We start from the raw sequence: 26,285 nt of genomic DNA, 5'->3' as shown, positions 1-26,285 counted from the left end.
AAACCCTGGGATGGGAGAGAGGAGATAACCCTGGGGATGGGAGAGAGGAGAAAACCCTGGGGATGGGAGAGAGGAGAAAACCCTGGGGATGGGAGAGAGGAGAAAACCCTGGGATGGGAGAGAGAAAACCCTGGGATGGGAGAGAGGAGAAAACCCTGGGATGGGAGAGAGAAAACCCTGGGATGGGAGAGAGGAGAAACCCTGGGGATGGGAGAGAGGAGCAAGCCCTGGGATGGGAGAGAGGAGACAGCCCTGGGGATGGGAGAGAGGAGAAAAGCCTGGGGATGGGAGGGAGGAGATAAGCCTGGGATGGGAGAGAGGAGAAAACCATGGGATGGGAGAGAGGAGAAACCCTGGGATAGGAGAGAGGAAAAACCCTGGAATGGGAGAGAGGAGAAACCCTGGGATGGGAGAGAGGAGAAAACCCTGGGATGGGAGGGAGGAGCCAGCCCTGGGGATGGGAGGGAGGAGAAAAGCCTGGGACGGGAGAGAGGAGAAAACCCTGGGATGGGAGAGAGGAGCAAACCCTGGGATGGGAGGGAGGAGCCAGCCCTGGGGATGGCAGCAGCCCACCGCAGCCTCTGAGCCTTCTCTCCTGGCACAGGGGGACAGCGGGGGTCCCCTCGTCTGCAAGGACAACAGAGCCGACTACTTCTGGCTTGTGGGAATGAACAGCTGGGGAAAAGGCTGTGACAGAGCCAGGCACCCCGGGGTCTACACCTCCACTCAGCACTTCTACAACTGGATCCTGCTCCAGACGGGCCTGAGCCCAGCAGAAAGAGCCGGTCCAGCACCGGAGCCAGTTGTCACCTTGGCCCCTGAGCAGAGTCTGGAACCAGAGGAAGCAGAGGAAGCAGAGGAAGCAGAGGAACACATCCGCTTGACCCCCGAGTACAGCCAGCGACCAGTGGTGACATCCTCGGGCACATCACTGCCTGTGGTGTTCCCTCACCAGATCCTGGTGCAATTCTGGAATCTGCTGCAGGAGTTCCTGCAGTTTCTGAAGGACAAAGAAGCTTGAGCAGCAACAGGATGAGCAGGACCCAGGGCTACAGTGGACCACAGCATTTCCTGCCAGGCCAAAGGTAGCCTTGGGCCAGAGGCTTCTCTGTCCTGCCCACGCTGCTCTGCTGCGGCCACACCGATGCTGACGTGACTGAAGTGTTGAAGTAAAGTTTCTGTGTTCATTATTAACCGTGTTTTCAGCCCTGCTCAGTGCACCCACAAGCTCAGAGAGTCCCTGCTCTGTCTGTCCATCTGCTGTGCTGTTCACATTCATTCTTCAGCCCAGAGAGGGCTCCATGGAAATCTCAGTGCCCCTTCCAGTGCCTGAAGCAGGTTATAATAATGGGGGGAAGTGGCTTTTTGCATGGGCAGGTTGCACAGGACAAGGAGGAATGGTTTCAATCTAGAGGAGGGGAGATTTGGATGAGGTGTTGAGAAGGAGTTTTTACTCAGGGCGTGATGAGGCCCTGGCACAGGGTGCCCAGCGAAGTTTTGGCTGCCCCTAGATCCCTGGAAGTGTCCAAGGCCAGGTTGGATGGCGCTTGGAGCAGTCTGAGATAGTGGAAGGTGTCCTGGCCCATGGCAGGGGGTGGTATGAGATGACCTTTAAGGTCCTTTTCAAACCAAACCAATATATGATTCTGTGACTGTATGTGTGTGTATCCAGCTCTCTGGAATGCAGCGTCATGCACACAAAGACACGAACCATGGCCACATCCAACAAGCTGGGACAGAACCAGCCCGAGGGTGTGAGCCCACCTGTGTCAGCCATCTGGACCTGGAAGAAGAAGCCCCCTGTGCTCAGCAGCCCATGGGATCTGGCTGTTGTAGGGCAGAATGGGAGCCCAGGGATGTTGCAGCAGAAGTCATGGATGGACCGAGGCAGTACCGGCTCAGCTGGGAGCAGGCTGGGCTGGAACCTGCCTCCTTACAGCAGCAGTGCTGGGAGGATGCCACATCATAGCTTTGTAGAAAAAATCCTTTAGTGTTTGCTTTCTGCAGCAGCTACCACTACAGCATCTGGGCAGGATCCTTCCTGCAGGTGCAAGATGGCGCACTTCTCCTGGCCAGCTCTGTCCTAAAGGAGCACTAGGAATGAGCGACCATCCAGGTAGAATCATGTGGATTCTCCCATCCCTCTCCTGAGTGAAATGTGCAGCAGTGAGGGCTGAGCCAAGGAAGATCCTGCCCAGGTAGGCTCCCACAAGGAGGGAAGAGACCCAGCTGCCCAGCACCACAGCTCTAGAGCACGAGAAACATCACTGTGCTCTGTGCAGGCCCCAGAAGTCCAGAGCCAAGGGAAAACCAGGCTCAGGGTCCAGGCCTAGGCAGATGAGGGCTCCTCTTCAGTGCAGCTCTTCCCTTTATCTGACAAATCCTTGCTTGTCTTCTGTAGGTCAAAGCTCTGGAAAGGAACAGGACAAGGAACTGCTGAGAAATGACAGAGACTGCAACAACTGTATCTGCTGTGGCTCTTTTAGACTCCTCCTAGGACAGTGAGAGCTCTTATGATGGTTCCCACTTCCCCCCCTCCCAGCCCAGATGTGAGCAGCACACAAAGCCCCCAGGATCACTAGCAGAGGGCAAAGCCTCCCGTGCTGCAGTTTCCCCCCTTTGCCACAGGGGAAAAAGGGCAGAACTGCTCATCTGCCAGGACTCAGGACTGAGCAGGGACAGAGCCCTCCCTACCTCCAGCTCCCGCAGGACCTCATCCATGAAGTCTCCCGAGTGCTGTTTGTAAGCCACAGCCAGTCTGATGGCGTCGTTGAAGAGCTGGTAGGAAGGACAAGGCCCGTCACTCACAGGATGGGGCACGCGGGCATTGGGTTTCTGAAGCAGATGGACACTGTTCCACATCCCAAGGGGAAAAAAGCCCTCTGCAGCTCTCCACAGCCACCTGGAGCTACAGTGATGGACTGTCCTGCTCTCTGGGCCCACAGCAGCCCCCATGTCCCTGGGCTGTCAAGGGGCCTCATGGACACCAAGTCCAGCAAACGCCCATCTCACCTTCACCACGTTGGTGCCATCGGCAGCAGACACGAAGTAAAAGGGCAAACTGAACTTCCGGGCAAAATTGAAGCTTTTTTGGGTCACCTTCATATCCGCTGAGGCAGACAAAGAAGACATGGTCAGTAAGACATGGCAGGAGGTCCAGAAAGGTGGGTGTCTTCTGTCAGCCCCTGCTGACCCAGACAAGCCACAGCGCAGCACCAGCAATCAGGAATGGCTGGCTGGCATTCCCCATGAACCTCCCAGCCCCCTGCAGAGCCAGGTGAACAGTTCTGTCTGTTGAGACACTGTGCACGCTAGGGGGTCCCTAGGGTTCCCAGGGAACAGCACCAAGGCCATCCTGGACTGATCCAGGGAAGCCACAGAACAGCTTTTGCCTCCTTTTGCTGCCATTTTTGACCAGGTGCTACTCAAATCACTTTTGGGTTCTTAATGAATAGAAGAGGCAGTGTGATAATGGCAGAACTGGAAGAACATTTGAATAAAACTGAAATGGATCAACTTTGCACTTTTAATTGCTGGTGACACAGGACAAGCACCTGTAAGACAGCAGCTGAGGTCAGCACAGGACCCAGCCCTGGGGGACTGAGGAAATCCAACAGACAGGGGACATTCATTCCCAGTCAAGACAGGAGCAAATCCCACCCTGACCCTGGCAGGTTGGGAGGAGAAGGTACACTCACCATCAATCTTGTTGGCCACTACAATGCATGGAATCTCTGGGCGGAATTCCCTCAGCTCCTTGTACCAGCTGTTCAGGTTCTTGTAGGTGACCTTCCGCTGTACATCAAACACCTTCCAAGAGAGAACCACCTATCCTGGCACCAACCCAGCACAGCTCTGACTGACCCAGGACAGCTCAGACCAGTCTGTGGGGCCAACCCACGACAGCTCCGACCAATACAAGGACAAAATACATAATGTTCCCAGGAAGACAAGAGAAAGGGAACTGGGTGTTATTAGAAAGGGTGAAAGAGAAAGGGACACTATCCCCAAGCCCAGCCAGCAGGAAACAGCCCCTTGATGTCTTTTACACTGTCATGGTGTCCTGTGCAAGTCCCTGCCGCCCACACAGGGAGCTGGCACTATGGCCTCTTCTGTTCTGACAACTAAACCACCAGTGAAAACCACTGGTGCTCCCAGGTGATGAGGAACAGCGGAAAGTGAGAGTGACAGGACAAACCAGGAGATCTGAGCAGGAGAGGAGCCAATGAAACTGGGAACAGGAGCAAACATGAGGGCATTGAGAAGACATCAGAGCCAGGGGATAGAGGAAAGTGTTACCAGGAGAGACAGACCAGAGCTAACCAGGTCCATCTACAGGGGTTCATCTGGTGAGAGAAGAAAGAACAATCTAGGAAAGTTTTTTAAAACACTGGAAGAGACAAGGAACACATGGCAGTGTAACCATAAAAGTAACACAAAAGCCAAGTGTCACTTGACCATTCTGAGCCCATATCCCATGGGTCCCAGCTGAGACCCCCTCACCATGATGCAGGCATGGGCCTGGTGGTAGTAGGAGGCGTGCATGCTCCGGAACCGTTCCTGGCCCGCCGTGTCCCAGAAGTCTGTAATGCAAAACCAGCTAAGAATGACACATCTCACTGAGCTCTGTTCTTCTCACAACTTACACCCAGGAGGCAAAGCCCAGCCCACCTGCTCAGGGACACAGAGTTTCACCTCACCAATCTGAAACACTCCAGGGTTAAGAAATTGTGCCAGACTAGGACCTTTCTTTACTGGGCTCAGCTGTAGGCTGTGCTGGCACTAGCCATCAACAAAGGAGAAGCCACCAGTGACATGAGTTGTACAGGACAGCAGGACCAAGACAGGCAGAAGTGCAAAGAGCAGTAGCAATGTCTGGCACTCTGTCACTAGGGATGAGAATGGGAAACTACCTAAAGCTCCAGGAACTGCTGGGTCCTGCTGATTTCTAACACAGTGAGGGTCAGCTGGGGCCCTACCGTGGGAAATGCTCCAGTTTCTCTTGCAGACATCTGACTCTGCTCTCCCATGGGCAGGAGACACTTTGAAGTGCTGAAGGTAAATCAGCCAGAGGCAAAGAGGTCCCAGTTCATGAAGTTCTGTGTACATCAGATATCATGGGGCAAGCCTGGACACCACCATGCTTTTTGCTGTTGGTGCAGCTCAGGTGGAGATTCCCCAGCTCTCTGGTTTGCAGGCTCACATCTGAGTCTAGCTTGCTGTATAAACTGGCACAGCTTCAGTTAAGCACCTCAATGAGGTCACACCTCTTGTCAGCTGGACCCAAGTGTGGCGCTGCACTCAGTTTCCCTAGGGATTCCTTTGCACTGATACTGTGTCTGACTGGACTCTGTTTCAGACATGCTGGACAGTGACTTTCTTAAACTTCCCAAACACAGACATGTCCCAGCCAGGCCACATTTGCATTCACTGTCCGTGTCACAACAAAGACGTCGAACAGCGTCAACCCCAGCGAGCCTTGACCAGTGACTACTCCATGTGGTCATCCAGACCATTCTTTATCCTCTGACTGCCCACCCATCCATCCAACCCCCGTCTCTCCAGTTCAGAGCCCAGGACGTCGTGGTGACAGTGCCCTACACTTTACCAAGGCCCGGGGGATGACTGCAGTCACTTTGTCCCATCCACCAATGCCGCAGCCCCTTCACAGAAGGGCACCAGATTTGTCACCATGTTGTTGTCTATCAGAACACGTAACCAAGACCCAGACCGAGGGGATCTCCACTTCCCAGCTGTTCCCTCTGTCACGGCGCCGCGAACACCGCAAGCCCCCCGGGCTGGCTGCACTCACCCACGCGGACCTCCTGCCCGCCCACCCGGGCGCGGTGCTGGTACAGCGTCAGGGCGAACGTGGAGACCTGCTGGGGGCGGCTGCGGGGCGCTAAGGAACCGACGGAGAAGCGCAAACCCCGCTCCGCCGCGACCACCGGGCCCGGCCGGCACCGCGTCCCGCCGTGCCCGCACCGCTCCCCCGCTCCCAAGGATACAAGCCATCGAGCAGGAACCGCTCCAGCAGCCTGCGGAGAGAGCCCGTGCTGCCGTGAGCCCGCGGAACCCTCCCGAACCCGCGGGGTGCTCCGCCCGAACCCGCGGGACCCCTGCGCCCTACGCACTTGGACTTCCCCACGGCGCTGTCGCCCAGGCAGATAATCTTCACCGTCTCCTCAGCCCCGGCTGCGGCCTCATCCCGGGCCCCATCCGGGGCCTCATCCCGGGCCCCATCCGGGGCTTCCTCCCGGGCCCGGGCCCGGGCCTGCTCCTCCGCCGCCGTCGCCATGGCAGCGACTGCGCGTGCCCGCTGCCGCGCGACGCGTCTGGCCCCGCCCCGCCCCCGCCCCACCCCCGCCCCTTTCCGGCCCCGCCCATTTCCGGCCCCGCCCAGGTCCCGCCCCCGTTCCGGCCCCGCCCCGTTCCGGCCCCGCCCCGTTCCGGCCCCGCCCCGTTCCGGCCCCGCCCCGTTCCGGCCCCGCCCCGGCCATGGCGGCCCCGCGGCGCCTGCAGCTGACACTGGCGCTGCTCAAGCCGGACGCCGTGGCCCATCCGCTCGTGAGCGAGGTGAGAGCCGGGCAGGACCGGACCGGGAAGGACCGGGCTGGGCGGGGCACCGCAGAGCAGGCCTCGCCACGTGCCGCCCCTCCCAGCGCCGCCTCTTCCCGCAGGCCGTGCACGCCGCCATCCTCCGTCACCAGTTCCTCATTGTCCGCGCCAAGGAGCTGCGGTGCGGCCCGGAGCAGAGCCGCCGCTTCTACCGGGAGCACGCCGGTACGAGCGGGGCTCAGGGCCTGCCGGAGCGGGATGCTGACCCGCGCCGGTGCCCCTGGGCCGGTGCCGACTCGCTCCGTGTCTCTCCGCAGGGCGTTTCTTCTACCAGCGGCTGGTGGAGTTCATGGCCAGGTACCGGGCGCGGGTGAGCCGTGTGTGCAGGGGCTCGCTGGAGCGTGCGGAGCCGGGCGGAGTGTGGGGATCACAGCCCGCTGTGACAGCAGCGCTCCCTGATGGGTGGTGGAGGGTGGTGGAGGGCATCATTTGGAGCGGGTCACCAGCGCCAAGGCCGTGCCTCGGTGCCGGGGTAGGACCGTGCCCCTCCCCACGGGCAGGGTCTGGCGGGGCAGCCCACGGCAGCTGTACTGTGCGGGTTTGTAAGGACGAATAACCTGTTTGTAACGAGCTCTTCATAATTTCTCCTGCTGTTTCTGGGCCCTTGCCGCAGTGGCCCCATGTGGGCTTACATCCTGGCCCACGAGAATGCTGTCCCTCTCTGGAGATCCCTGATGGGACCCACTAAAGTGTTCCGAGCCCGACACAGCGACCCAGACTCCATCCGAGGTGCCTATGGCCTCACAGACACCAGGAACACGACCCATGGCTCAGGTAGGTCTGTGGTTCTCGGGTGGTTCTTGGGGAAGCCGGGATGATGGTGCTTTGTGTGCCTTTGCTTTATTTCTGGGGCTCCAACTGAATGATTTGTTCCCTTCTGCAGACCCCACACACACCTCGCCAGGTGTTTTTGAAGTCCAGCATGTGTTTATGGTGGCAGCCTGGCATCTCTCATTGCCTTTCCCTGTCTTTTGACAGATTCACCTGCCTCAGCCAGCAGAGAAATTGCCTTTTTCTTCCCCGAGTTCGATGAGCGGCGCTGGTACGAGCAGGACGAGCCCCGGCTCCGCCGCGGGCAGCTGTTCTACAGCCCCGAGGAGCGTGTGCACCGTGTGCTCAGGGCACAGGAGGCAGACGTGACCTGAGTTACCCCTGGTAGGGTTTGCTGACCTGGCAGCACCTGTGGGCATTGTCTTGGGGCACCAGACACAGAGCTGTGCCGTGCTTCAGGGACTGTGGGAAAGGAAAGCCTCATGCATGTTGTGCTGCCTGGGATGAGGTTGTGCCACCTGGGATCAGGTTATTGGGGTAACAGGCAGATGCTGGGGCGCTGTAGGAAGAATTCCCCCAGCAGTGCTCATGCTGACAGTCTGGCCATGCAGCTCACTGGGCCCCTGAGTTTGTTTGGGTGTGAACAGGACAGGTGAGTTGGTCAAGGGCCGGCTGAAGGATGGGTTGGTTGTGCCAGATGGGATTGGCCTGACTTTGCTGATGGGAAGCCTTGGGTTCTCCCTGCTGGCTGTTCCCACAGTGCTTAGGGAGAAAAGAAGGAAAAAGAGCAGGAAGAAAGGTATCAGCAGGGCAAGGTGAACTGTCCTGTCCATTCTCACCTTCAGCTGGGCTGGGAAATGAGCATCTCTGCCAATAGCTCTTCATGTGAGACCACTTGAAGCCCTCAGTGACCATGGCCTGACAGCACCAGGACAATTCCATGTCCTTGGGAAATGGGATGGACAAGGCCTCTGAATTACCCAGATATGTGATGGAATGATGCAGGAGGACTTAGTTGGGAGGTACAGAGCCAAGTCCTGGCAGGCTGATACGTGTTTCTCTGTGTGATGCCGTGTGAGGTGTGTTCCTGGATGGGGTTTCAGTCTGTTTATGCTGTCTCCCTACAGGCTCCTTACAGTACTGCCATTTTAGTTACAGTGCCTTGTACTGAGGGAATTTCCTTTGGGCAGTCCCAAATGCTCAGGCTGGGGAAGGTGTGCTGTGCTTGGGGCAGGAAAGCTGAGCTGAGATTCAGCAGTGCCCTGGCACCTGACAGAGCCAAGGCAGGGACTCTGCAGGTACTCCCAGAACTCTGTGAGCTGTTGGGTAGTGACTGACGATGCTCTGTGGAGGAAAGCACTGCCCACAGCTGCCGTGGTTAAACTCATCTGCGTTTGTGGTGCCTCCTCCTTTCTGGGATCAAATGGTCGTTGTTCTGTTCCAGGTACAGATCCAGGGATTTGTGGGACATCACTGCTGTCCCTGTCCTCAGCAGTGTCGAGTGGATCTGCTCAGGATCCTGTGTGTCTTCACACAGGTCTGAGAGCTGCTGTCCCCCGTGCTGTTGATATTTTATTGATGCTTTATCAGTTGTTTCATTGATTCTTGGAGGATTTGCTTAGAGCTGTGTGTTTTTCTTGAAACTATTAAACTTTATTATTTTTCACTTTTCTTCTTTTATGCTGCAGTTTCCTTTTTGGATATTCCTTGGGAATTTCATTAACTGATTATGCCTGGCTCACTCTTGCCATTTTTGAAGCTTTGGTGTTTTCTCCTGTTCACTTGCAATGGTTCTGTTTGTCCCTTTGAACATTGCCAGTGCAGAGAATTCTAACAGTAGGATTGTCACAGAGTGACATCACCTCACAGCCACCGTGACTCAGGTTCCTGCTGAGTGTCACCTTGACATGGTCCCAAGGCTGTACCTGAGCCCAGGTGCTCAGACTGGGCAGCCCACTGCCCCAGAGGATTTATTGTGCCAATCTAAAGCTGTCCAGCAAACTTTATCAGAGACCTGAGATTGAAACACTTGCTGTTTGATGCAGAAGACAGTGTCAGAAGTGATTTTTGGTCTCCAGGGAAGTCTTACGGAATGTCACAGGTAACTCTGAGGGCTCTTATCAAAGTGGGTTTGTTTTGGGTTTTTTATTCTATTTCTCTTCCTTGTAAATACACAGTAAGTGATTTTTTGCTTTTCCATCAGTGCTTGCCCCCATCCCTGGCAGTTTCCCTGGCTGAGCTGGATGGGCCTGGAGCAGCCTGGTGTAGTGGGTGACATCTCTGTTGATGGCAGGGGCATGGAGCTGGATGAGCTTTATGGTCCCTCCCAGCCCAAGCCATTCCTTACCCACGGGTGTGTGTTACAGCAGTAAATCAGTCTCCCAAGACAATGTGGCACCTCAGTAAGGTGTGAAGGGCAGTTTGAGATCCCTGTTTTTTCCTAGGAGCTGCAGGTCCTGCCCCACCTGTGGGGTCTGTGCACAGGGCTGGTCACAGCTGGGTGTGCAGCAGGTTCCAGCCCAGGTGCTGCTGTGAAAACACTGCCTGGGGCCACAAGGTCCAGCCCAGGCACCTGCAGAGACAGCTCAGGTGTGGAGCTGGGCCAGGGTGTCTCACAGGGACATGTGAGCTTTGGGCCTAAAGCTGATCTACTCTTGGAAGAATTGATCAGGTTTGTGTCAGCACTGAAGGGAACAACCTGGCTTGGTCTGGGAAGAAGGGAAGGAAGGGCTTTGGAGGGAAATCAGTGCTGATCCCTGCCCAGGCCTGGCCTCAGTCCCTGCCACCACAGGCAGAACCCTCTCAGCCTGAGGAATTTCATTTGATTTATTGCTGTAACACAAACGTTTAGTTACTGATTCAGATACTGCAGGAAACCCAAGAAAACTATTAAAGCAACACCTGGGGAAACAGCTTTCCTCTACCTTCCCGGGGTCAGTCCAGCATCTTTTCTCCCCTCTTTCCATGCAGCTTCTGTCCAGTCCCTCCCAGTCGCTGGGGGAGGTGACAGCACAGGGGGCTGGAGCTGCTTTTTGTTTCTTCCTCTTTCCTTCCTGTTTACTCACTCAGGGCACACCCCTAGGCTTCAGCTCCTCAGGTGTGTACCTGCTCTACCATGGTCCCTCCCTGGGCTGGTCCCTTCAGGGAGAAATGGGCCAATGGGAATTTCATTGAGTTTGCAGAGGAAAACGCCGTGTCCTGCAGCTGGGCAGGGATGTTTCCATTTGCCAAGGCTCACGTGAGAGACCAGAGGAGCAGCTGTCTGTCCTGGCAGGCCATGAGCCAGCCCTGGGTCAGCAGTGCACTCCATGGTCTGAGAGCATCCTCAGGTGTGGCAGCCAGAGCCCACAGGTGAGGGAGACCCCATCCCCTCCCTGGGCACAGGTGAGGCCACATGGGAGCACTGGCACCAGTTCCAGGCTCCCCAGTGCAAGACAGGCTGATCAGAGCTGGAGTCCAGCATGGACTGAGCAGGAAATCTGAGAACCTGACAGGTAATGAGGGCTGGGACTGTGCAGACTTGGGAGCTCAGTGGGTTTTATCGATGGGCAGAAATCCCAGGTGAGAGCAGTGAAGGGAGCCTTAGGTGTCCCAGGAATGAGCACAAGGCAATGGAAACAACCTGAAATACTATCAATTTCACTGAGACATAAAAAAACCCTCTTTTATTATTTTTATACTACAAGGGTGATAAAATAAGGTCAGGAGCCCTTTTGCCAAGGCAGGGCTTTGGGCTCAACATGCTCCAGAGCTCCTTTCTGTGCTCCTGGGCCACAGGTGTGGACCTGGGGTGTTGCTGCATAGGGCCATCCCCTGCCACTGGGCACATGCCACACTGCCCACGTGGGCACCTGGCCATCAGGTGAGGCCTGTCCTTCCTCCAGCTTGGCCACAGTTTGTACCAGCCCCACCTGGGGGACTCTGTTGGTGTCCAGTATTTCCCTCTCTGCAGCTGATCTGCCCTTTTGCCTCTGTCCTGCTTTTCCCAGGTATGGGGATGAGGAAAAATGGATACAATGGGAATAAAGTCAAATTTACATCTTCAGTGCTGACTGCACTTGTCTCTGCTAAAGCTGCATCTCACTGTACAGAGCTAGAGACAAGGGTGTTGTAGGTGGCCAAAGAGTGTTTTTGATTTGATCTTGTGTCAGGCTGTGGGTTTTCACACGGAAAAGACAAGGAGCCTGGGAAAACAGCCACAGAATCAAATCCCAGGCAAACAGAAGTAACGGTGTTCAGGGACGGATGTGCCACAGAAATCCAATCCATCTCCACACTGAAAGTGCTGAGGAATAAGCAGTCACTTCTGATTTGGGGCTCACAATCCTGTAGTCCACAGTTTTCCCACAGGGCTGCTGTACAAAGCCGGAGGAACAAGGAGTGAGAGAAATACCAAACTGCAGAAAAAAAATCCCCATAGACTGGGACTGTTTTCTCCCTAGCACAGACAATAAACACTCTCCCCCCTCATGCCCCAGACAGGCCAAGCATGGGCTGGATCTGGACTAAATGTAACTTTGAGCTTTCAGACCAGGAAAACCCCATGACAAACCATACTCCTGTCTACATAGACAAACCATCCACACTGTGTCCAGACAGCTGCATCTGTGTGATACACTGTGCAAAGCCCTGGCAAACTCCAGGAAAAACCAGTTTTCATCTCCCCATCAAATCCTGATCCCAATTATCAACATATCCAGGGCTTGATTGGCCCCTCCATTCACACACGACATTGAGTGCTTTTGTTAGATTGCCTCATTAATGCTCCCCTGCCTTCCAGATAAAATGTTACAGATAAACACAACATGGTTTCTGGATCTCCCACAGCACCCAGGGAAAGTTAAAATCCATCAGTGCAAAGCTGCTGCTGCTGCTGCTGGAGCTGAACATTTAAATTTAATGTGGGGCTGTGCTGATCCTTTCCAGAGGACATATACATGTTCTATGGAAGCTCTTTAGAAATCCACCCTTCCCAGAGTGCAAGGAGAGTTCTGGAAGCAGTGGGAGGGATGAGTTATGCTAACAGCAGTGTTGGGGTGTCTGTGCAATCCTGGAGCAGTTCTGCATGAAGCAGCAGCTGTGGTTCAGTATTTTCCAGTCTGATCCCTGGGTACTGGCTCCCTGCACAGGGAGAACAGGCAGGAGAACTTTAAGCATTGGACAGAAGGAGAACAACAGAAAAACTACAGATGTGAGATTGTGGCAGCATCATCTATCACAAAACTAAGCTGAAGCAGCATTCAGAAAATTGTCTTTGTTATTTTGCAACACAAAGTTTGGAGGTCAAATAAAGCAACCAAAAATCTGTGGCAGAGAAGAATAAGCCTGAGGCAAGGCCCAGGTCTCTGGTTTCAGCTTGGTCTGTACTCACAGATCAGGGATGGGAAAGGGGCAGCAAGGAGAGAAAAATGAGATGAATTGTGCTAAATTGGTTAGCAATAAATTGTAAATTGGTTAGTAAAAAGTTAGGATTTGGAAGTTAGGAATCAGCACAGGACCAAGAGGCAGCAGAATGACACAAGTTATGTATGAGGTTTGCAGTGGTGCAACAACTGCTCCTGCCTACTGTGGGATGTAGCTAGCGTGGCTTGGGCTAGCAAGCAAGAATTTGGGCAGGAGGTACAACCAGGATTGCAAATAGTCCTAGAATCTCAACAGTGTATTTTTTGTTGCAAAAACAGATGTTTTCAAAGTGTTTCCTGTCACCCAAATATTTCCCAGAGCCTGTCAAAGCACTGGCCAATTTTTACTGTTTTACAATTACTTACTGTTTTACAATTTTTATTGTTTTACAATTACTTACTGTTTTCTCTTTTTATTTTACTTCAAGAGTTTCACGTGTGCATCCTGTCCACAGATATTTCAAAGGTGGTGTGTCTGTGCAGACTTGGGCCTTCTCACTCCAAGTGGATGCTGGATGATTCCAGCAGCTGTGAATAAAGTGGCTGCCTTTAACTTTTCCCAGCCCAGAACTTTTCCCAGCCCACTGTGGGCCTTGTTTACACCTTCACAAACATGCCAGGTGAGCAAATGAAGTGCTCTGGGCTTTTGTAATTGGCACTGGAGCTCCTGTAGCCTGTTCCTCACAGATGGGAGTCTGTGGGGAATGGGACCAAGTGGGCAAACTGGGAACACAGGAACTTCTCTCTCCAGCTTCAGCCTCCTGCTGGAAGTGCACTAATTGGCCTCAGGGGCAGAGCTGGTGCCCACACCTGAACTGGAGACCTCAGGGCTGGCTCTTGCAGCTGGGGACAGAGCTGAGGCAAGAAGGAGAGAGGCAGCAGGTGCCACAACTGCCCAGGAAGGACCATGAGCAACTGGGAGGCAAAGGTGCTTCCCAGTGGTGACAGGAGAGCCTTTCCTTGGTGCTTTCTGAGCACAAGGTGGCCAGGAAGACCCCAGGGCTCAGCACAAGTGGCTGGGAGAACACTTTCCAGTTCCAGGCTGCTGCAGGTGTTGGACCTCAGGGTAACAGGTCACTCACTTCATGTGTTGTGAGTGCAGTGTTTGGGCTTCTGCAAACATCAGCACACTACAAATACATGTAAATCCAGTCATTGGTTAGACCATAACATTGCAACCCTTCTTTCCCAGTCTTCTTAAAAACAAGTACAAATTACACTGGGAAAAAAGCTTGAAACAGTACAGTTTTCTTCAGACAAAAATCTCCTTGTCAGGTGTTGGGAGAGGAGTCTGGCAGGAATCTACAACCTCTCCCACAAGATGTGATGTGACAGGCTGTTGTCCTGTCTTGGATAGGCCAAAGTGGAAATGCCAAATTTAGCTTATTCTTATTCCTTGCCTGGTTCTGGTAACAGGTGGCCCTGACAATTTAGCTAAAAATAATTTTAAATAAATTTTTAAAAAATAAAAAAATCCTGAAGGAATTTGAAAATTCCTGAAGGAATCCTGAGGAAGTCTTTGGGAGAAACCCCTGAAATACTCTTTTTGGAAAGCCTGGTGAGGGTTTCATTCCAGCATTAGACTTGTGCTGGTGGACAGGGTCTGCTGGTCGAAGCCATGCTCTGAGCAGGCCCTGGAGCAGAGGTGGCTCAGGCTGTGAGTGTGCTCATCTGTGGCCAGGTGAGTGCTCAGAATCTCCAAGGTCAGAGTCCAGGCTCTCTCAGGGCCTTTATCCAGTGCCCAAAAGGGTTTTTCCCTGAGATCCAGTGAGGATATCTCCTGTTCCAGCTTGTCCAAGTTGTCTCTCTGGTCACCATGCAGTTGTGAGGAGAGTCTGTAGCCATCACCTCTCCCCAGTAACACGAGACAACTGCTGACTGTGCTCAGGGCATCCTTTTCCTCTCTCCAACAGTGGGACTTAGGAGAAGATCCTACAGAAGAGTGCCCATGGAGAGTTTAAAAGGTGGTGCTAGAACCACAAAGTGTCAGATTGATTTGTGTTGAGAGGAACCTTAAAGCTCCTCCAGTTCCACCTCCTGCCATGGGCAGAGACATCTTCTGCTAGACCAGGTGGCTTCAAGCCCCATCCAGCCTGGTCTTGGACACTTCCAGGGATGGGGAAGCCCAGCCTGAGGAGAAAAGAACACAAAAGCACAAGCTGTAGGTTGTATGAAGTCTGTTGGAACTGCAGTCTGGGTGGCACCTGCAGGGCAGGACGGTTTTGGTGCCCTCAGAACTGATTCTGAAGCAGCTGGAAGCACTGAGGGGAAGAACCTGAGCATGAAAGTCTTGCAGCATCAGGGAGGATCGTGGCTATTAACAACCCACAGAGCTCCTGAGCCAGGTGTGGCTGCGGGATCCTGGGCCCAGAGGCTGCCTGGGCAGCAGCAGGGAGGAGAGCAGGGATGAGGGCCAGGAGGGCACTCAGTGGGCACAGGTCAGACCTGCAGCAATGGCAGGGAAAGCAGCACCTGCCCGGACCAGCAGGTCCCGAGGGTGGTGTGAAGAGGTCACGCTCTACCCTGAGGGCAGGGACAAGTGGAGTGTCACCAGTGTCTGTCTTGGCACATGTCCTGTGGAACATCCTCATCAGCTGCAGGAAAGAGGTAACAGTGTTCTCCTGTCAGGGCTGTGAGTGACACAGGTCAAGGGGACCAATGCTCCAGGGTAGGGCCAGAAGGACATGGACAGACTGGAAATGGAGCCAGAAGGAAGTGGCAAAGTTAAAAAAGACAAATGCCAGGTCCTGTATCCAGTGCTCCTGAGAAAAAAGCACAGCAACAATCTCAGGAGAGGCCAGTGAAGAATCCCCAGAAAGGCTCGGGCTGGAGCCCCACGCTGAGGGCAGGGGCTGGAAGTTCTGAGTGGATTCTGCCAGCAAGGGGAATGGCTTTGGGGACATTTGCCAGTCCCTATAGGGAGGTTATCCCAAAACCAGTGCCACACTCATTACAGTGGGGCATGGAGGGAGGAGGAGGAGTGGCAGGCAAAATCCAGACAAATTCCACCATTGTCTTGTCCCCATCCTCAAAGGAAGCATTTGTACCCATGTGGAGTCCAGGACCAGCTGGCAGTGCTGCTGCAGGGATCTGTGACAGGAGTGACAGTGGTTTCTGCTGGAGAAAGAATTCTTGAGTAGGAGGGTGCATCCCTTAATACAAGCAGGGAAACAGAACTGGGAGAAGTTCCTGGTATTAAAACAGTGCAGTTGGGTTTGGGAGGTACAGCACGTGCTTGGAGAAGGTAAGTTAAGAATCTGATTTTCAGAAGTGACAAGTATTTATGGGGATCTGGGCCCAATCCTGAAGGCTGCACCACCAATTTGAGGTACTTGGTTTAAAAAACAACTCCCTAACATTTCACAAGTTCATGGAGATTTTATTTACTGCTGGACACCACTGGCCAGGTTTGATATCCATCAGGAGACCAGAGAGGGACACAATGATATTTCTTATCCTAAAAGGCTGTTCTGAAGACATAGACTAACAGAACTGAAGTTTCTGGAAGATTTCTGAATCTGGGAGATTTCAGTATTGGTGGTCTCAGAAAAGTCCCTTTTCAAATATCAAAGTGAGAGGGGGTTTCTCCTAGTGCTGCCAGCATGTGCCTTCCCTAAAACCTTGGGAGGGTGGCCAGGTTGTATTGGAATGCCATGGCACCAAGTTTCTGTTTGAAATAAGGAAATGCTCAGCATTGCCACAAGAAAAAGGTGTAATTTTGTAAACTCCAAGCAGATGAGTGAAAAAGGCCCCTCTCTCCTGCCAGCTGATGCCCTGCCTGAGAGCTGCTCAAAACAGGCAGAGCCCGGAGTCACTGTTCTATGTTCACACAGGACACAGATTTACAGCCACACACACACACAGCCAGTCACAGCTGCTCTTGTTTTACCACTTGCTGCTTTTCCAGCCCCTGACACCCTCTGACCCACATTTCCTCTGGCAGAGGCTGCCCTTCCCGTGGTACCTGTGTTGGATTTCCACACAGGGCATTCATCCCCATCTAGGGTTGTAGCCTACACTTTCCCTGCTTCCCAGATGCTGTTACTGTTCAACCTCACACCTCTTGGCATTCCAGATCCACAGTTTATGCTTGGACCATCTCCTACTGCCCTATCACCAAGAGCAGAAGCTGAAGGACACCAAAGTGAAGCAATACGGTTTCCCTGCTGCAAAAACATCACTCTTTCAACCTCTAGATTCACTCCCCGTGGCAGTCCTTCTTTCCTGGGGTTCCCACTTTACATTTCCATGGCACTACACAGTGAACTCCAGCTAAACTCACTCCTTCTAGCAGGAACAGCTGCAGGCTCTGAGCAGGCAGTGTTCACCCAGCCTGAGCTGGAGCAATCTCGTTGCTGGGACCTTCAAACACACTGGGCACTGCTTGGTGCCTTCTGTGTCCAGTCAGTGCCACTGCCAGGGCTCTGTCCCACCTGTCCAAGTCCTCTCCCAGGCCTCTGGACCACATCATCTCCTCCAGGGAGCTGTGCATTGGGCTGAGTGGGCATGGTTAGTGCAGGTGGTGAGGGTACAGGGAGTGTGGGTGCCATGCAGCCACCTCACTCTGTGCTCCTGCAAGTTTGGCCAAAGGCCAGCCCCCATCACTGCTCCTCTCTGCTGACAATGGTGGGTGCAGGGACCTCATAGCCCTGCAATAGGTAAAATGGGGCTGTAGCAAGGACTTGGGGCCCAGGAGCTGCAGCTCCCATCCCCTCCAGCAGCCTCCTCCCATGGCCAGGTGCTGCAGCCCAGGGGCCTAAGAACTGCAAGGCTGGAGTGGAGTCCAGCACTGGTCTGCACCTGGCACAGCTTGGCAGAAGGTCAGCGTGGGTCCTGTGTCAGAAGGGTTTGGTCCCATGGGCTCAGATCCCACTGGTGCAGGCTTGTGAGTGCTGCTCCTCGCTCTGTCACTGAACAGCCTCTCCCCAGGGCCCCTGCAGGGTTAAAAGCTTCTGCTGCGCTTACAGCATCGAGGACACACGGGCTTCTCCTCACGCAGGTAAGACAAAGCAGGCAGCACCTGGGGCATGGCAGAGACATGGAACATAGGACAGCATCTGGGGACAGCTTACTAAAGGACCCAGGTGCCATCCAGTCTCTGCTCTTGGCTGTGCAGGTGAGGGGTGAGAGGGCAGGGCTGCACCTGGTCCCTGTCCTGCACTGCTGCGGGGGGAACCTGGTGCTGACCCCCAGGGCTCCTGGATGGTGTGGGCAGGCTGTGGCTGCTCTGCTGCCTCCAATAGAGGCATCCAGATCTTTCCAAGATAAATGAATCCTGTGTTGTTACCTGTTCCCTCAGTTCAGCCATCCCCTCACACTGGGCCTTGGCTGTGCCCAGTGCTCAGGACCCCACATCCCAGGGCTAAATGCTCCAGGCTACCTGCTCCGCTCACCTGAGGGAGTATGGATGCAGTGGCTTGGTGAGGAGAAGCACCTCCTCCTGCAGGAGCAGTTCCCCGGGTGGGTACAGAGCACATCTGAGCTCCTGCATGAGCAGAGCTGCGTCTCTGGCTGCCTCCTATGTCACCACCACAAGGGTCCCTCCCATCTCCCGAGGAAAGGACGGGAACCCGACTGGCACTGGTGGCATCTGTGTCTCCTCTCTGCTCCCCTTCCAGCCTTTCTGGCCTTGTCTGCCTGGGCAGAGGTGTGTGTACCTGCTCTGTACCCTGTGCACAGGGTAACACCTGCTCAGTCTGGAGTTAGCATGACAAATCCCCTTCAGTGCAGGTGAGAGAGGGAGGAAAAGGGTCAAGCAAGGTGGAGGCTCTTTCCAGGCTCATTCCTCTGCAGTTCAAGGGGGCCAGGGAGATTCTCCTCCCATATCTTCCTATTCCTTGGTGTGCAGGATGTCTGAAGACAAATGGATTAAATCTGGCATCTCCAAACTATGGCTGTGTTTGCTGACTGCCGCATCACTCCACACCAGGGTGAAAGCCAGTGTCATTCCTCTGCACATTGCTGTGGTTGCTCCACAGCCCTGGAGTTCCACGTTCCATCCAGCCTGGATTTGTCAGCATGGGGAGGGCACCTGATGAGCTCTCCAGCCCCTGCTGTCCCTCCTGTGGTGGCAGGCACTCACTTTTGGCAGTGCCAGCTTCACCTGTCAGCAGCCTCCTGCCTCTGATGAACAGGTCAGTAGGAGCAGCACCCAGGCAGGTCCTGGACAGAGCCTTCCCCTGTCCCCCCACACAAGAGGGTACCCATGTCCTCACCAGCCAGCTGCCTGACTGCTGTGACGGCTCACACAGCCTGAATTTCCAGTGTACACAGATCCACATGCACGTTGTGTGGCACTGCAGCAGGGACAGTGGGAGGCAGGAGGCAATTCCTGGGGAGTTGCACCATGCCTTCACCCCCAGAACCCTCTCCCAGACGGGCAGGCTGGGCTATTCCTTCATCAAAACGTTCTTGGCTCAGGCTGGAGCTGGGGGAAGAGCAACGGTCTGAGATTTACAGACCACTGGATGATACAGTCCTTGTGTCCCTCTCCAATATGTGCAGAATTAGTAATTTTAGAAAGCCCAAAGTGTGCAGAATGAGTAGATAAAGAATATGTTGATCTGTGCAACTACCTGAGAACGTGCCCATGCAGAGGTTTCCCAGCCTGGTGCACCCTGAGTGGAGTGATAAGTTAGGATGTCACTGTGCCAGGCAAGGAAGAACCCATCTTCCGATTGAGCATTTTCCTCTCTAAGTTTTTTTTTAAAAAAAAGTTGAAAAACTAACAAGTGAAAGAGAAATTAATCAGAACTTAATTCTGCTTCTGCTTAACAAGCCCTGGTATTGCTCCCAGTGCACAGGGAGAAAATACCCTCGGAACAGGATAGTCTTCAGCTGGAGGACCTGAAAATTATGAATGAGACAGAAGTGACAATGGAGCAATTCCAACAGAAAACATGCACAGTTTTAACAGTGCTTTGACAATTTCCTGTGGTAAGCAGCTACAAGAAACAAACTCCCACCAGCGAATTCTCCAGCACTTAATGTTATAAATGCATGACTGATGCACAGATACAGGCTTTGGTCAGGGAAATTAAAACCAGACTAATGGGTCTAAAGCAAGGGAACCTTGAAACTAAATTAGATTGTTTAATCTCCTGAACAGACACGACAATTGACTTCTGTTGCTAAAAGTACTTTTATAAGGAGGAAGGCGGGATGCTTTCTTTTTTCTTTCTTTTTTCTTTTTTTGGTCTTTTCCCACTGAAGCACCTTGGCCCCACCCATGGAGTCTGGGGCATGGCAGGGTGGGCAGCAGCAGCCCTGGCCATAAGCACCCAGCACACACCACCTCCATCAGCCCTTGGCTGAAGTTCTGAACTGTAAATGCTTCCTTGTGCCTCCTCCATCTCTTGGGCATGGTGATCACAGCTCCATGTGAAAGTGAGCAAAACTATTGTGTCAGGGTGAAAATTGAAATAGGATGATGGAAAAAAGGTTGGGAGTTCCAGGCCAGGAGATCCCTGATGGCTTAAATTTTCCTGTGGCTCAAACAAACCCCATGTGATGAGCTGTTCTTTGTTGGAACCTTACTTTTCAAAGTGGAATGCTTGCTTTGTGAGAGCTGGTTATTACAGAGCAGAAAACAGGATAAAGAAATAAACATTTTTTAACTGGCACAGGGTGATGGCATATCCCCAGCCCAGGGCTGGAGAAGAGCAAGCTTAGTGGCTGTGGCATCTAGAGAATTCTGCAACCTGTCCAGGGGCAGGGAAACATCTACTCGCCATAAATACATTCAGGAGGGGGAGAGACACATGCTTGGAATAATCATCAGGACTAGGGGCTGGGTAGGGTTAGGGTTAGGAACTCCAAGAGGTGTGGGTGGATGCCCCCTGCTCTTGGGTTTTTCCATGTGCTTCTTCTGCAGTCAGGTACCCAACACTGGATGACAGCTCTTTGAACTCCAAAATCCAAGTGTCTGTGAAATCTGAACTTGGGAAATTTCCAACAACTACAAAGACGGGACCAGAGCCCTTCCACTAGTGACCTCCTTGCCTCATGGGAGGCTGTGCTTTAGTCCCCTGGCTCACAGTCCCCCCCACCTCCAGATGCTCATTTCTGCCCAAAGACTGATCCAGCTTGCCCCACGGCAGGTATGAACCAGACTCAGGTGATGGAATTTGTGCTCTTGGGCTTTCCCCACAGCCGGCCCTTCTTCTTTGCTCTTTTCCTGACCATCTACCTGGCCACGCTGCTGGGGAACTCTGCAATACTCTCCCTCGTGTCCCTCGATCCCCATCTCCACAGCCCCATGTACTTTTTCCTTAGTCACCTGTCCTGCTTAGACCTTTGCTACTCCTCAGTGACGGTGCCCAAGATCCTGGCAAACACTCTGCGCCCACAGGCAACCATCTCCTACGGCGGGTGCCTGGCGCAGATGTTCCTCCTGATGTGGTGCGCGGGGGCCGAGTGCGCGCTGCTCGCTCTCATGGCCTACGACCGCTACGTTGCCGTGTGCCAGCCCCTGCACTACGCCCAGGCCCTGAGCCACAGCACCTGTGCAGCAGCTGCTGCTGCCTGCTGGCTCTGGGGGCTGCTGGACTCAGCCGTGCACACCCTCCTGGCGACCCGGCTCTCGTTCTGCGGGGCTGCCCAGCTCCAGCACATCTTCTGCGACGTGCCGCCGCTGCTGGGGGCCACCTGCAGCAACACCCGCCCCAATGAGCTGGCCCTGCATGTGTCCAGCATCTTTGTGGGACTCAGTCCCTTCCTGTTTGTTGTAATCTCCTACCTTTGCATCCTGGCCACCATCCTGGGGATGCCACTGGCCACCAGCCGGCGCAAGGCCTTCTCCACCTGCTCTGCACACCTGCTCGTGGTCACCCTGTACTTCATGACAGCCAACCTGAACTACAACCGGCCCAGCTCAGGTTACTCCCCAGCAGCTGATGTACTGGTCTCCGTGTTGTACTGCATCATCACCCCCATGCTCAACCCCCTCATCTACAGCCTTCGCAACCAGGAGGTGTGGGGGGCCCTGCGGAAGGTTGTGCGGGTGGCTGGCACAGCAGGCTCCGCAGGCAACAATGCCTGAGCAGTGCCAGGGCTGCCACAGGCTGCCCACACGGCGCTGGCACTGCGGTGTCCATCTGTGGGACATCTGTGACAGCACGGGGAGCCTGGGGCTCCCAGCCTAAGCATGTGGCACACTGCTGTCACTCGTCACCCTCAGCACGTCACTGATAGCAGAATGGCAAAATAAAGTCAGGAACAAGGCTACAGGTCCAGGATTCTGTCTTTATTTTTCAGACACTGTGTGCTGAGCTCAGCACAGGCCCTGCAGCAGCTGTGCTATGGCCAGGGAACCCTGCAAAAAGCTAATAATGTGGTGCCAGACGTGCTGGCCCTGGGCATGGCCACGAGCTGTGCCTCAGGGCTGCCCAAAGTCTTGAGTCTCTGCCCTGTGCAGAACAAGGACAGTGCCTTGGACTGCAAAACCTGGCCTGGGCAAGAGGGGCTGTGCCACTGTCCAGCGTTCCCACGTGCCTTGGCTTTAAATCTGGTGTCTGCTGGGTTTCCCCAGGCTGCCAGGGAGGCTCTGCAGCACTTTGTACATAAGCACAGTGGCTTGCACAGGCCACCCATGGCCTCAGTGCTGCAGTCAGACACAGAGGTCTCAGCACAGAGCTGAGAGCTAGTGGCACTGAACTCACCAGAAATGCTTTGTTTATGGCCAGTAAAATTGCCCTCTGCAGCTGTTGCATGTGGTGTGGCCCTGGGTGATGGTGGCTGAGGACTGGCTGGGGATGTGGGGCTGCCTCAGTCCCCTCTTCCAGCTGGGGGTCTGCAGCTGGGAGCAGCCTCAAATGGTTCTGTGGGTGTGGGGGCAGTGGCCAAATCTACAGCTGCGTACATGGGGCACAGCAGTGTCCAGCACTGTGCCAGAGCCAGGAGCAGGGGCTCACTGGGGCAGGGGAGATGGCACAGGCAGGGCACACCTGCAGTCACACAACCTATGTCAGCTGGATGTCAGCTGAACACAAACCTGCTCATCTTTGGCTCAGTTACCAAGAGATATCCAACAATATCTAACCTGCTCCAAAAGAAACCCACTGGAGAGTGGGAACTGGGACTTGGGAGGCACACAGCCTTGTTGGGAGCAGTTTGCCATTTCTTAATGCACAACACATGCTGATTTTACTCTTCAGGGAAAGAAATGTTTCTGTAACCCACCTGTTGGGTTGGGCTCTTGCTCCTGTCCAGACAGGTTGTGAGCCCCTCAGCCCTCCTCAGCCGTTCTGGATTCTAAAATGTCCTAGAAACACCCTCAGTCCAGTGTCACTGGGCATTTCAGAGTCTGACCAATGAACCCCTCTCTGAAGAGCCCCTAGAAAGGAGCAGCAGGAAACACAGCAGAAATTACACAAGGAAAAAGACTGGGGAAGTTACCTCAGAGAAACAAAAAATCCAAAGCACTCCAAACAAAAACCCCAAAGCTAATCAACCAGAAATCCAAACAAGAAACCTCTGGAAAATTACTTTAAAATTGATACTTTTTAACCTGGATGCCACTGCACCCTTCCTGTGACAGACACAGCCTTTGGGTTTTCAAACACTGAGCAGGAATGCCACACTCCTGCCTGGATAGTACAGGCTTGGTCAACTGGTGGGTGGTCCAGAACTCACCTGAGAACCACACTGAACTCTAAAGCTTTAGTGTCACAGTGGGACCCTCTGCACACATTGCTGGCAGTGGCAGTGACTGGGGTGTGCTCCCACAGCCCCTCAGATGTTCCCACAGCCCCTCAGGTGTTCCCACAGCCCCTCTGGTGATTCCACAGCCCCTCAGGTGTTTCCACAGCCCCTCAGGTGTTCCCACAGCCCCTCAGATGTTCCCACAACCCCTCAGGTGCTCCCACAACCCCTCAGGTGTTCCCACAGCCCCTCAGATGTTCCCACAACCCTTCTGGTGATTCCACAGCCCCTCTGGTGATTCCACAGCCCCTCAGGTGCTCCCACAACCCCTCAGGTGTTCCCACAGACCCTCAGGTGCTCCCACAACCCCTCAGGTGATTCCACAGCCCCTCTGGTGATTCCACAGCCCCTCAGGTGTTTTCACAGCCCTTCAGGTGTTCCCACAGCCCCTCAGGTGATTCCACAGCCCTTCAGGTGTTCCCACAGCCCCTCAGATGTTCCCACAGCCCCTCAGGTGATTCCACAGCCCCTCTGGTGCTCCCACAACCCCTCAGGTGTTCCCACAGCCCCTCTGGTGATTCCACAGCCCCTCTGGTGTTTCCACAGCCCCTCAGGTGTTCCCACAGCCCCTCAGGTGTTCCCACAGCCCCTCAGGTGCTCCCACAGCCCCTCAGGTGTTCCCACAGCCCCTCAGGTGCTCCCACAGCCCCTCAGGTGTTTCCACAACCCCTCAGGTGCTGTTCTACTCAGCTATCCCTGAGTAGATATCCCTGAGCAGCTTATTCCTGCTGTGATGGTACCTGCATCCCACAGAGGAATAATTCTAATTACTAAGAGGTACTGGCTTGAGGGAGTTCTTTACTTTGCATTTCTGAAAACTGTTTTAAACATTAGCAATAAAATGTTTCCTCCCGTCTTTCCTCCCACTTGCCCAGCCTTTTCCCCACATCTGTGCTGAAAAGTCAGGGGGCTTTTTCAGGAGTCTCCAGCAGGCACAGGGGACACAATTCTGTCCTGTGTCTGAGCTGTCACAGAACCATCGGGACACAATTTGAGCCAGGCCAGAGCAGAAGCTGTGAGGGAGGGCACAGCCCCAAGGGACAGACACACCTGTGCCCAAAAGGGCCACACAGACCATGTTCATGTTTTTCTGGTCCATGTTGCAAACATAAAAATGTTTCCGAAAATGTTTCCTAAAAATGGAAACCCTTCCTTGGAATAAACACAACTTGGCTTTCCAAGTGCTCTTTTCCCTGCCCCCTGACTAGGATGAGATCCAGGGCCACAGCAGCTGAGCAAAGTCCCAGAGCTCATGCCCCTTCTGCTTTGCCTGGACTAGATTTGGTATTTCTGCTCTGGGAATTGCCCCACTAGGAACAGGACACAATCCCACAGACCTGCTGGCTGACAGGTGGGGCAGCCTAGATAGAAGAGACCTTATACTGCTCTCATATGCTCTTAAACCATCCCACCTTTCCCACCTGGAAGTGGATGGGAATCAAAATCTTCTTGGGCATAAGACAAAACATTCCCCCTGGCATTGCCAGTTTGTTCCCTGCTATGTAGAAATACCAAGCTGAGCCAAATGAAGCTGATAACATGGGAAAGGCTGAAGCAGAGAGAGGCTGCCATGATTTGACACTGGCCAAGTGCCAAGCACCCACAAAAGTCACTCACTAACCCTCCCCTGCCACAGCTGGGCAGAGGAGGGAAAAAAAATTAAATGAAGGGTTCATGAGTTGAGATAAGGACTGAGAAAACACTTCACACCATGGTCTTCACCATGGCCTGCAGAGGAATCTTGGCTCCGGCGCTGAGCACTTCCCACCCCTCCGTCTCCACTGACCTTGGTGTCTCTGTGCTGTTTCCCTCACATGTTCTCACCTCCACCTCTTCCCTGACTAGGAAAAAACCAAAACTCTGCCCACTTTGTTCTGATTTTCTTCTTAAATGCATTATTCACAGAGGCAAGAGGTGGAATGTGTTGGTTTTGCACAGCCTGGATATGGCAGCAAGGTGGGCCACAGAGGTGGCACCTCTGAGAAGCTGCTGGAAGCTTCCACCATGTCCGGCAGAACCAATCCCTGATGGCTCTGAAGATGGAACATGCTGCTGGCCAAGGCTGGGCCAGTTAGAGATGATGGTAACACCTCTGATATCAGATTACACAAGAAAGTCAAAACAAAGTGAGGAGCAATTTTAGTTCCAGCTAGAGAAGAGGAGGAGGTGAAAACATGTGAGGGAAACAACATGGAGACACCAAGGTCAGTGGGGAAGGAGGGGCAGGAGGTGCTCCTGGTGCCCACGCTGAAATTCGTCTGCAGGCCATGGTGATGACCATGGTGAAGCAGCTGTACCCCTGCAGCCCATGGGGATCCACAGGGATGCAGAGATCCACCCACAGCCCATGGAGATCCACAGGAATGCAGAGATCCACCCACAGCCCCAGGGGATCCATGGGGGATGCAGAGATCCACCACAGCCCATGGGGATCCATGGGGGATGCAGAGATCCACCCACAGCCCCAGGGGATCCATGGGGGATGCAGAGATCCACCACAGCCCATGGGGATCCATGGGGAATGCAGAGATCCACCCACAGCCCATGGGGATCCATGGGGAATGCAGAGATCCACCCACAGCCCATGGGGATCCATGGGGGATGCAGAGATCCACCCACAGCCCCTGGGGATCCATGGGGAATGCAGAGATCCACCCACAGCCCCTGGGGATCCACAGGAATGCAGAGATCCACCCACAGCCCATGGGGATCTGTGGGGGATGCAGAGATCCACCACAGCCCATGGGGATCCATGGGGAATGCAGAGATCCACCCACAGCCCATGGGGATCCA

At 54.1% G+C, this 26,285-nt stretch overlaps 5 protein-coding genes across 11 annotated transcripts in view; 3 read left to right on the top strand and 2 right to left on the bottom strand.

The window, feature by feature from the left end:
* The window catches only part of LOC107198756 (acrosin-like), a 5,778-nt gene extending 4,584 nt beyond the window's left edge, over positions 1-1,194 (top strand). The window contains exon 3 of the mRNA XM_033511516.1: positions 492-1,194. Coding sequence (XP_033367407.1) covers positions 492-1,021 — 530 coding nt within the window. The 3' untranslated portion in view covers positions 1,022-1,194. The remainder of the gene's footprint in view (positions 1-491) is intronic.
* A 235-nt stretch (positions 1,195-1,429) lies between these two features.
* On the bottom strand, positions 1,430-6,332 carry LOC107198767 (rab-like protein 2A). 3 transcript variants are annotated; one of them, XM_033511524.1, is made up of 8 exons: positions 6,135-6,332; positions 6,009-6,038; positions 5,813-5,892; positions 4,504-4,583; positions 3,699-3,810; positions 3,013-3,110; positions 2,695-2,835; positions 1,430-2,410 (listed from the first exon to the last, which is right to left on the bottom strand). In XM_033511524.1, the coding sequence occupies exons 1-8, from the start codon at positions 6,296-6,298 to the stop codon at positions 2,330-2,332; spliced, it is 786 nt and encodes a 261-aa protein (XP_033367415.1). In that variant the 5' UTR covers positions 6,299-6,332; the 3' UTR covers positions 1,430-2,329. The 3 variants fall into 3 exon arrangements, with proteins under 3 accessions (XP_033367415.1, XP_033367416.1, XP_015471458.1); XM_015615972.3 differs by having other exon boundaries at positions 1,645-2,410; positions 2,695-2,778; positions 6,135-6,328; XM_033511525.1 differs by lacking the exons at positions 5,813-5,892; positions 6,009-6,038; positions 6,135-6,332 and adding an exon at positions 4,980-5,806 and having other exon boundaries at positions 4,504-4,889.
* A 132-nt stretch (positions 6,333-6,464) lies between these two features.
* On the top strand, positions 6,465-13,344 carry NME6 (NME/NM23 nucleoside diphosphate kinase 6). 5 transcript variants are annotated; one of them, XM_033511523.1, is made up of 6 exons: positions 6,465-6,576; positions 6,663-6,783; positions 6,876-6,915; positions 7,232-7,392; positions 7,597-7,773; positions 13,220-13,344. In XM_033511523.1, the coding sequence occupies exons 1-5, from the start codon at positions 6,499-6,501 to the stop codon at positions 7,761-7,763; spliced, it is 567 nt and encodes a 188-aa protein (XP_033367414.1). In that variant the 5' UTR covers positions 6,465-6,498; the 3' UTR covers positions 7,764-7,773; positions 13,220-13,344. The 5 variants fall into 5 exon arrangements, with proteins under 5 accessions (XP_033367414.1, XP_015471453.1, XP_015471454.1 ...); XM_015615967.2 differs by lacking the exon at positions 13,220-13,344 and adding an exon at positions 8,834-9,060; XM_015615968.2 differs by lacking the exon at positions 13,220-13,344 and having other exon boundaries at positions 6,681-6,783; positions 7,597-9,060.
* Positions 13,345-13,441: 97 nt separating this feature from the next.
* The window catches only part of HCLS1 (hematopoietic cell-specific Lyn substrate 1), a 28,985-nt gene continuing 16,141 nt past the window's right edge, over positions 13,442-26,285 (bottom strand). The window contains exon 14 of the mRNA XM_033511521.1: positions 13,442-14,921. Within this exon, the coding sequence (XP_033367412.1) occupies positions 14,869-14,921 (53 nt within the window). The 3' untranslated portion in view covers positions 13,442-14,868. The remainder of the gene's footprint in view (positions 14,922-26,285) is intronic.
* LOC107198764 (olfactory receptor 5V1-like) lies at positions 14,868-22,018 on the top strand. The gene has a single exon (XM_033511522.1). It carries the CDS (start codon positions 20,893-20,895, stop codon positions 21,829-21,831), a length of 939 nt encoding a protein of 312 aa, XP_033367413.1. The 5' UTR covers positions 14,868-20,892; the 3' UTR covers positions 21,832-22,018.

The sequence above is a fragment of the Parus major genome, unplaced genomic scaffold (assembly GCF_001522545.3).
Source record: "Parus major isolate Abel unplaced genomic scaffold, Parus_major1.1 Scaffold305, whole genome shotgun sequence".
Classification (NCBI taxonomy): Eukaryota; Metazoa; Chordata; class Aves; order Passeriformes; family Paridae; genus Parus; species Parus major.
This window is presented reverse-complemented; position numbering and strand designations above follow the sequence as displayed.

Bases quoted from the DNA above. Each gene is read 5' to 3' on its own strand.
- LOC107198767 (XM_033511524.1), bottom strand. From the start codon at position 6,298: ATGGCGACGGCGGCGGAGGAGCAGGCCCGGGCCCGGGCCCGGGAGGAA. The intron at 5,893-6,008 runs GTATCCTTGGGA...AGCGCCCCGCAG, and splicing joins CGGTTCCTGCTCGATGGCTT to CCGCCCCCAGCAGGTCTCCA. The intron at 4,584-5,812 runs GTGAGTGCAGCC...TTTGCATTACAG, and splicing joins CGGGCAGGAGGTCCGCGTGG to ACTTCTGGGACACGGCGGGC.
- NME6 (XM_033511523.1), top strand. From the start codon at position 6,499: ATGGCGGCCCCGCGGCGCCTGCAGCTGACACTGGCGCTGCTCAAGCCG. The intron at 6,577-6,662 runs GTGAGAGCCGGG...CGCCCCTCCCAG, and splicing joins CCCATCCGCTCGTGAGCGAG to CGCCGCCTCTTCCCGCAGGC. The intron at 6,916-7,231 runs GTACCGGGCGCG...CCCTTGCCGCAG, and splicing joins CTGGTGGAGTTCATGGCCAG to TGGCCCCATGTGGGCTTACA.
- LOC107198764 (XM_033511522.1), top strand. From the start codon at position 20,893: ATGAACCAGACTCAGGTGATGGAATTTGTGCTCTTGGGCTTTCCCCAC.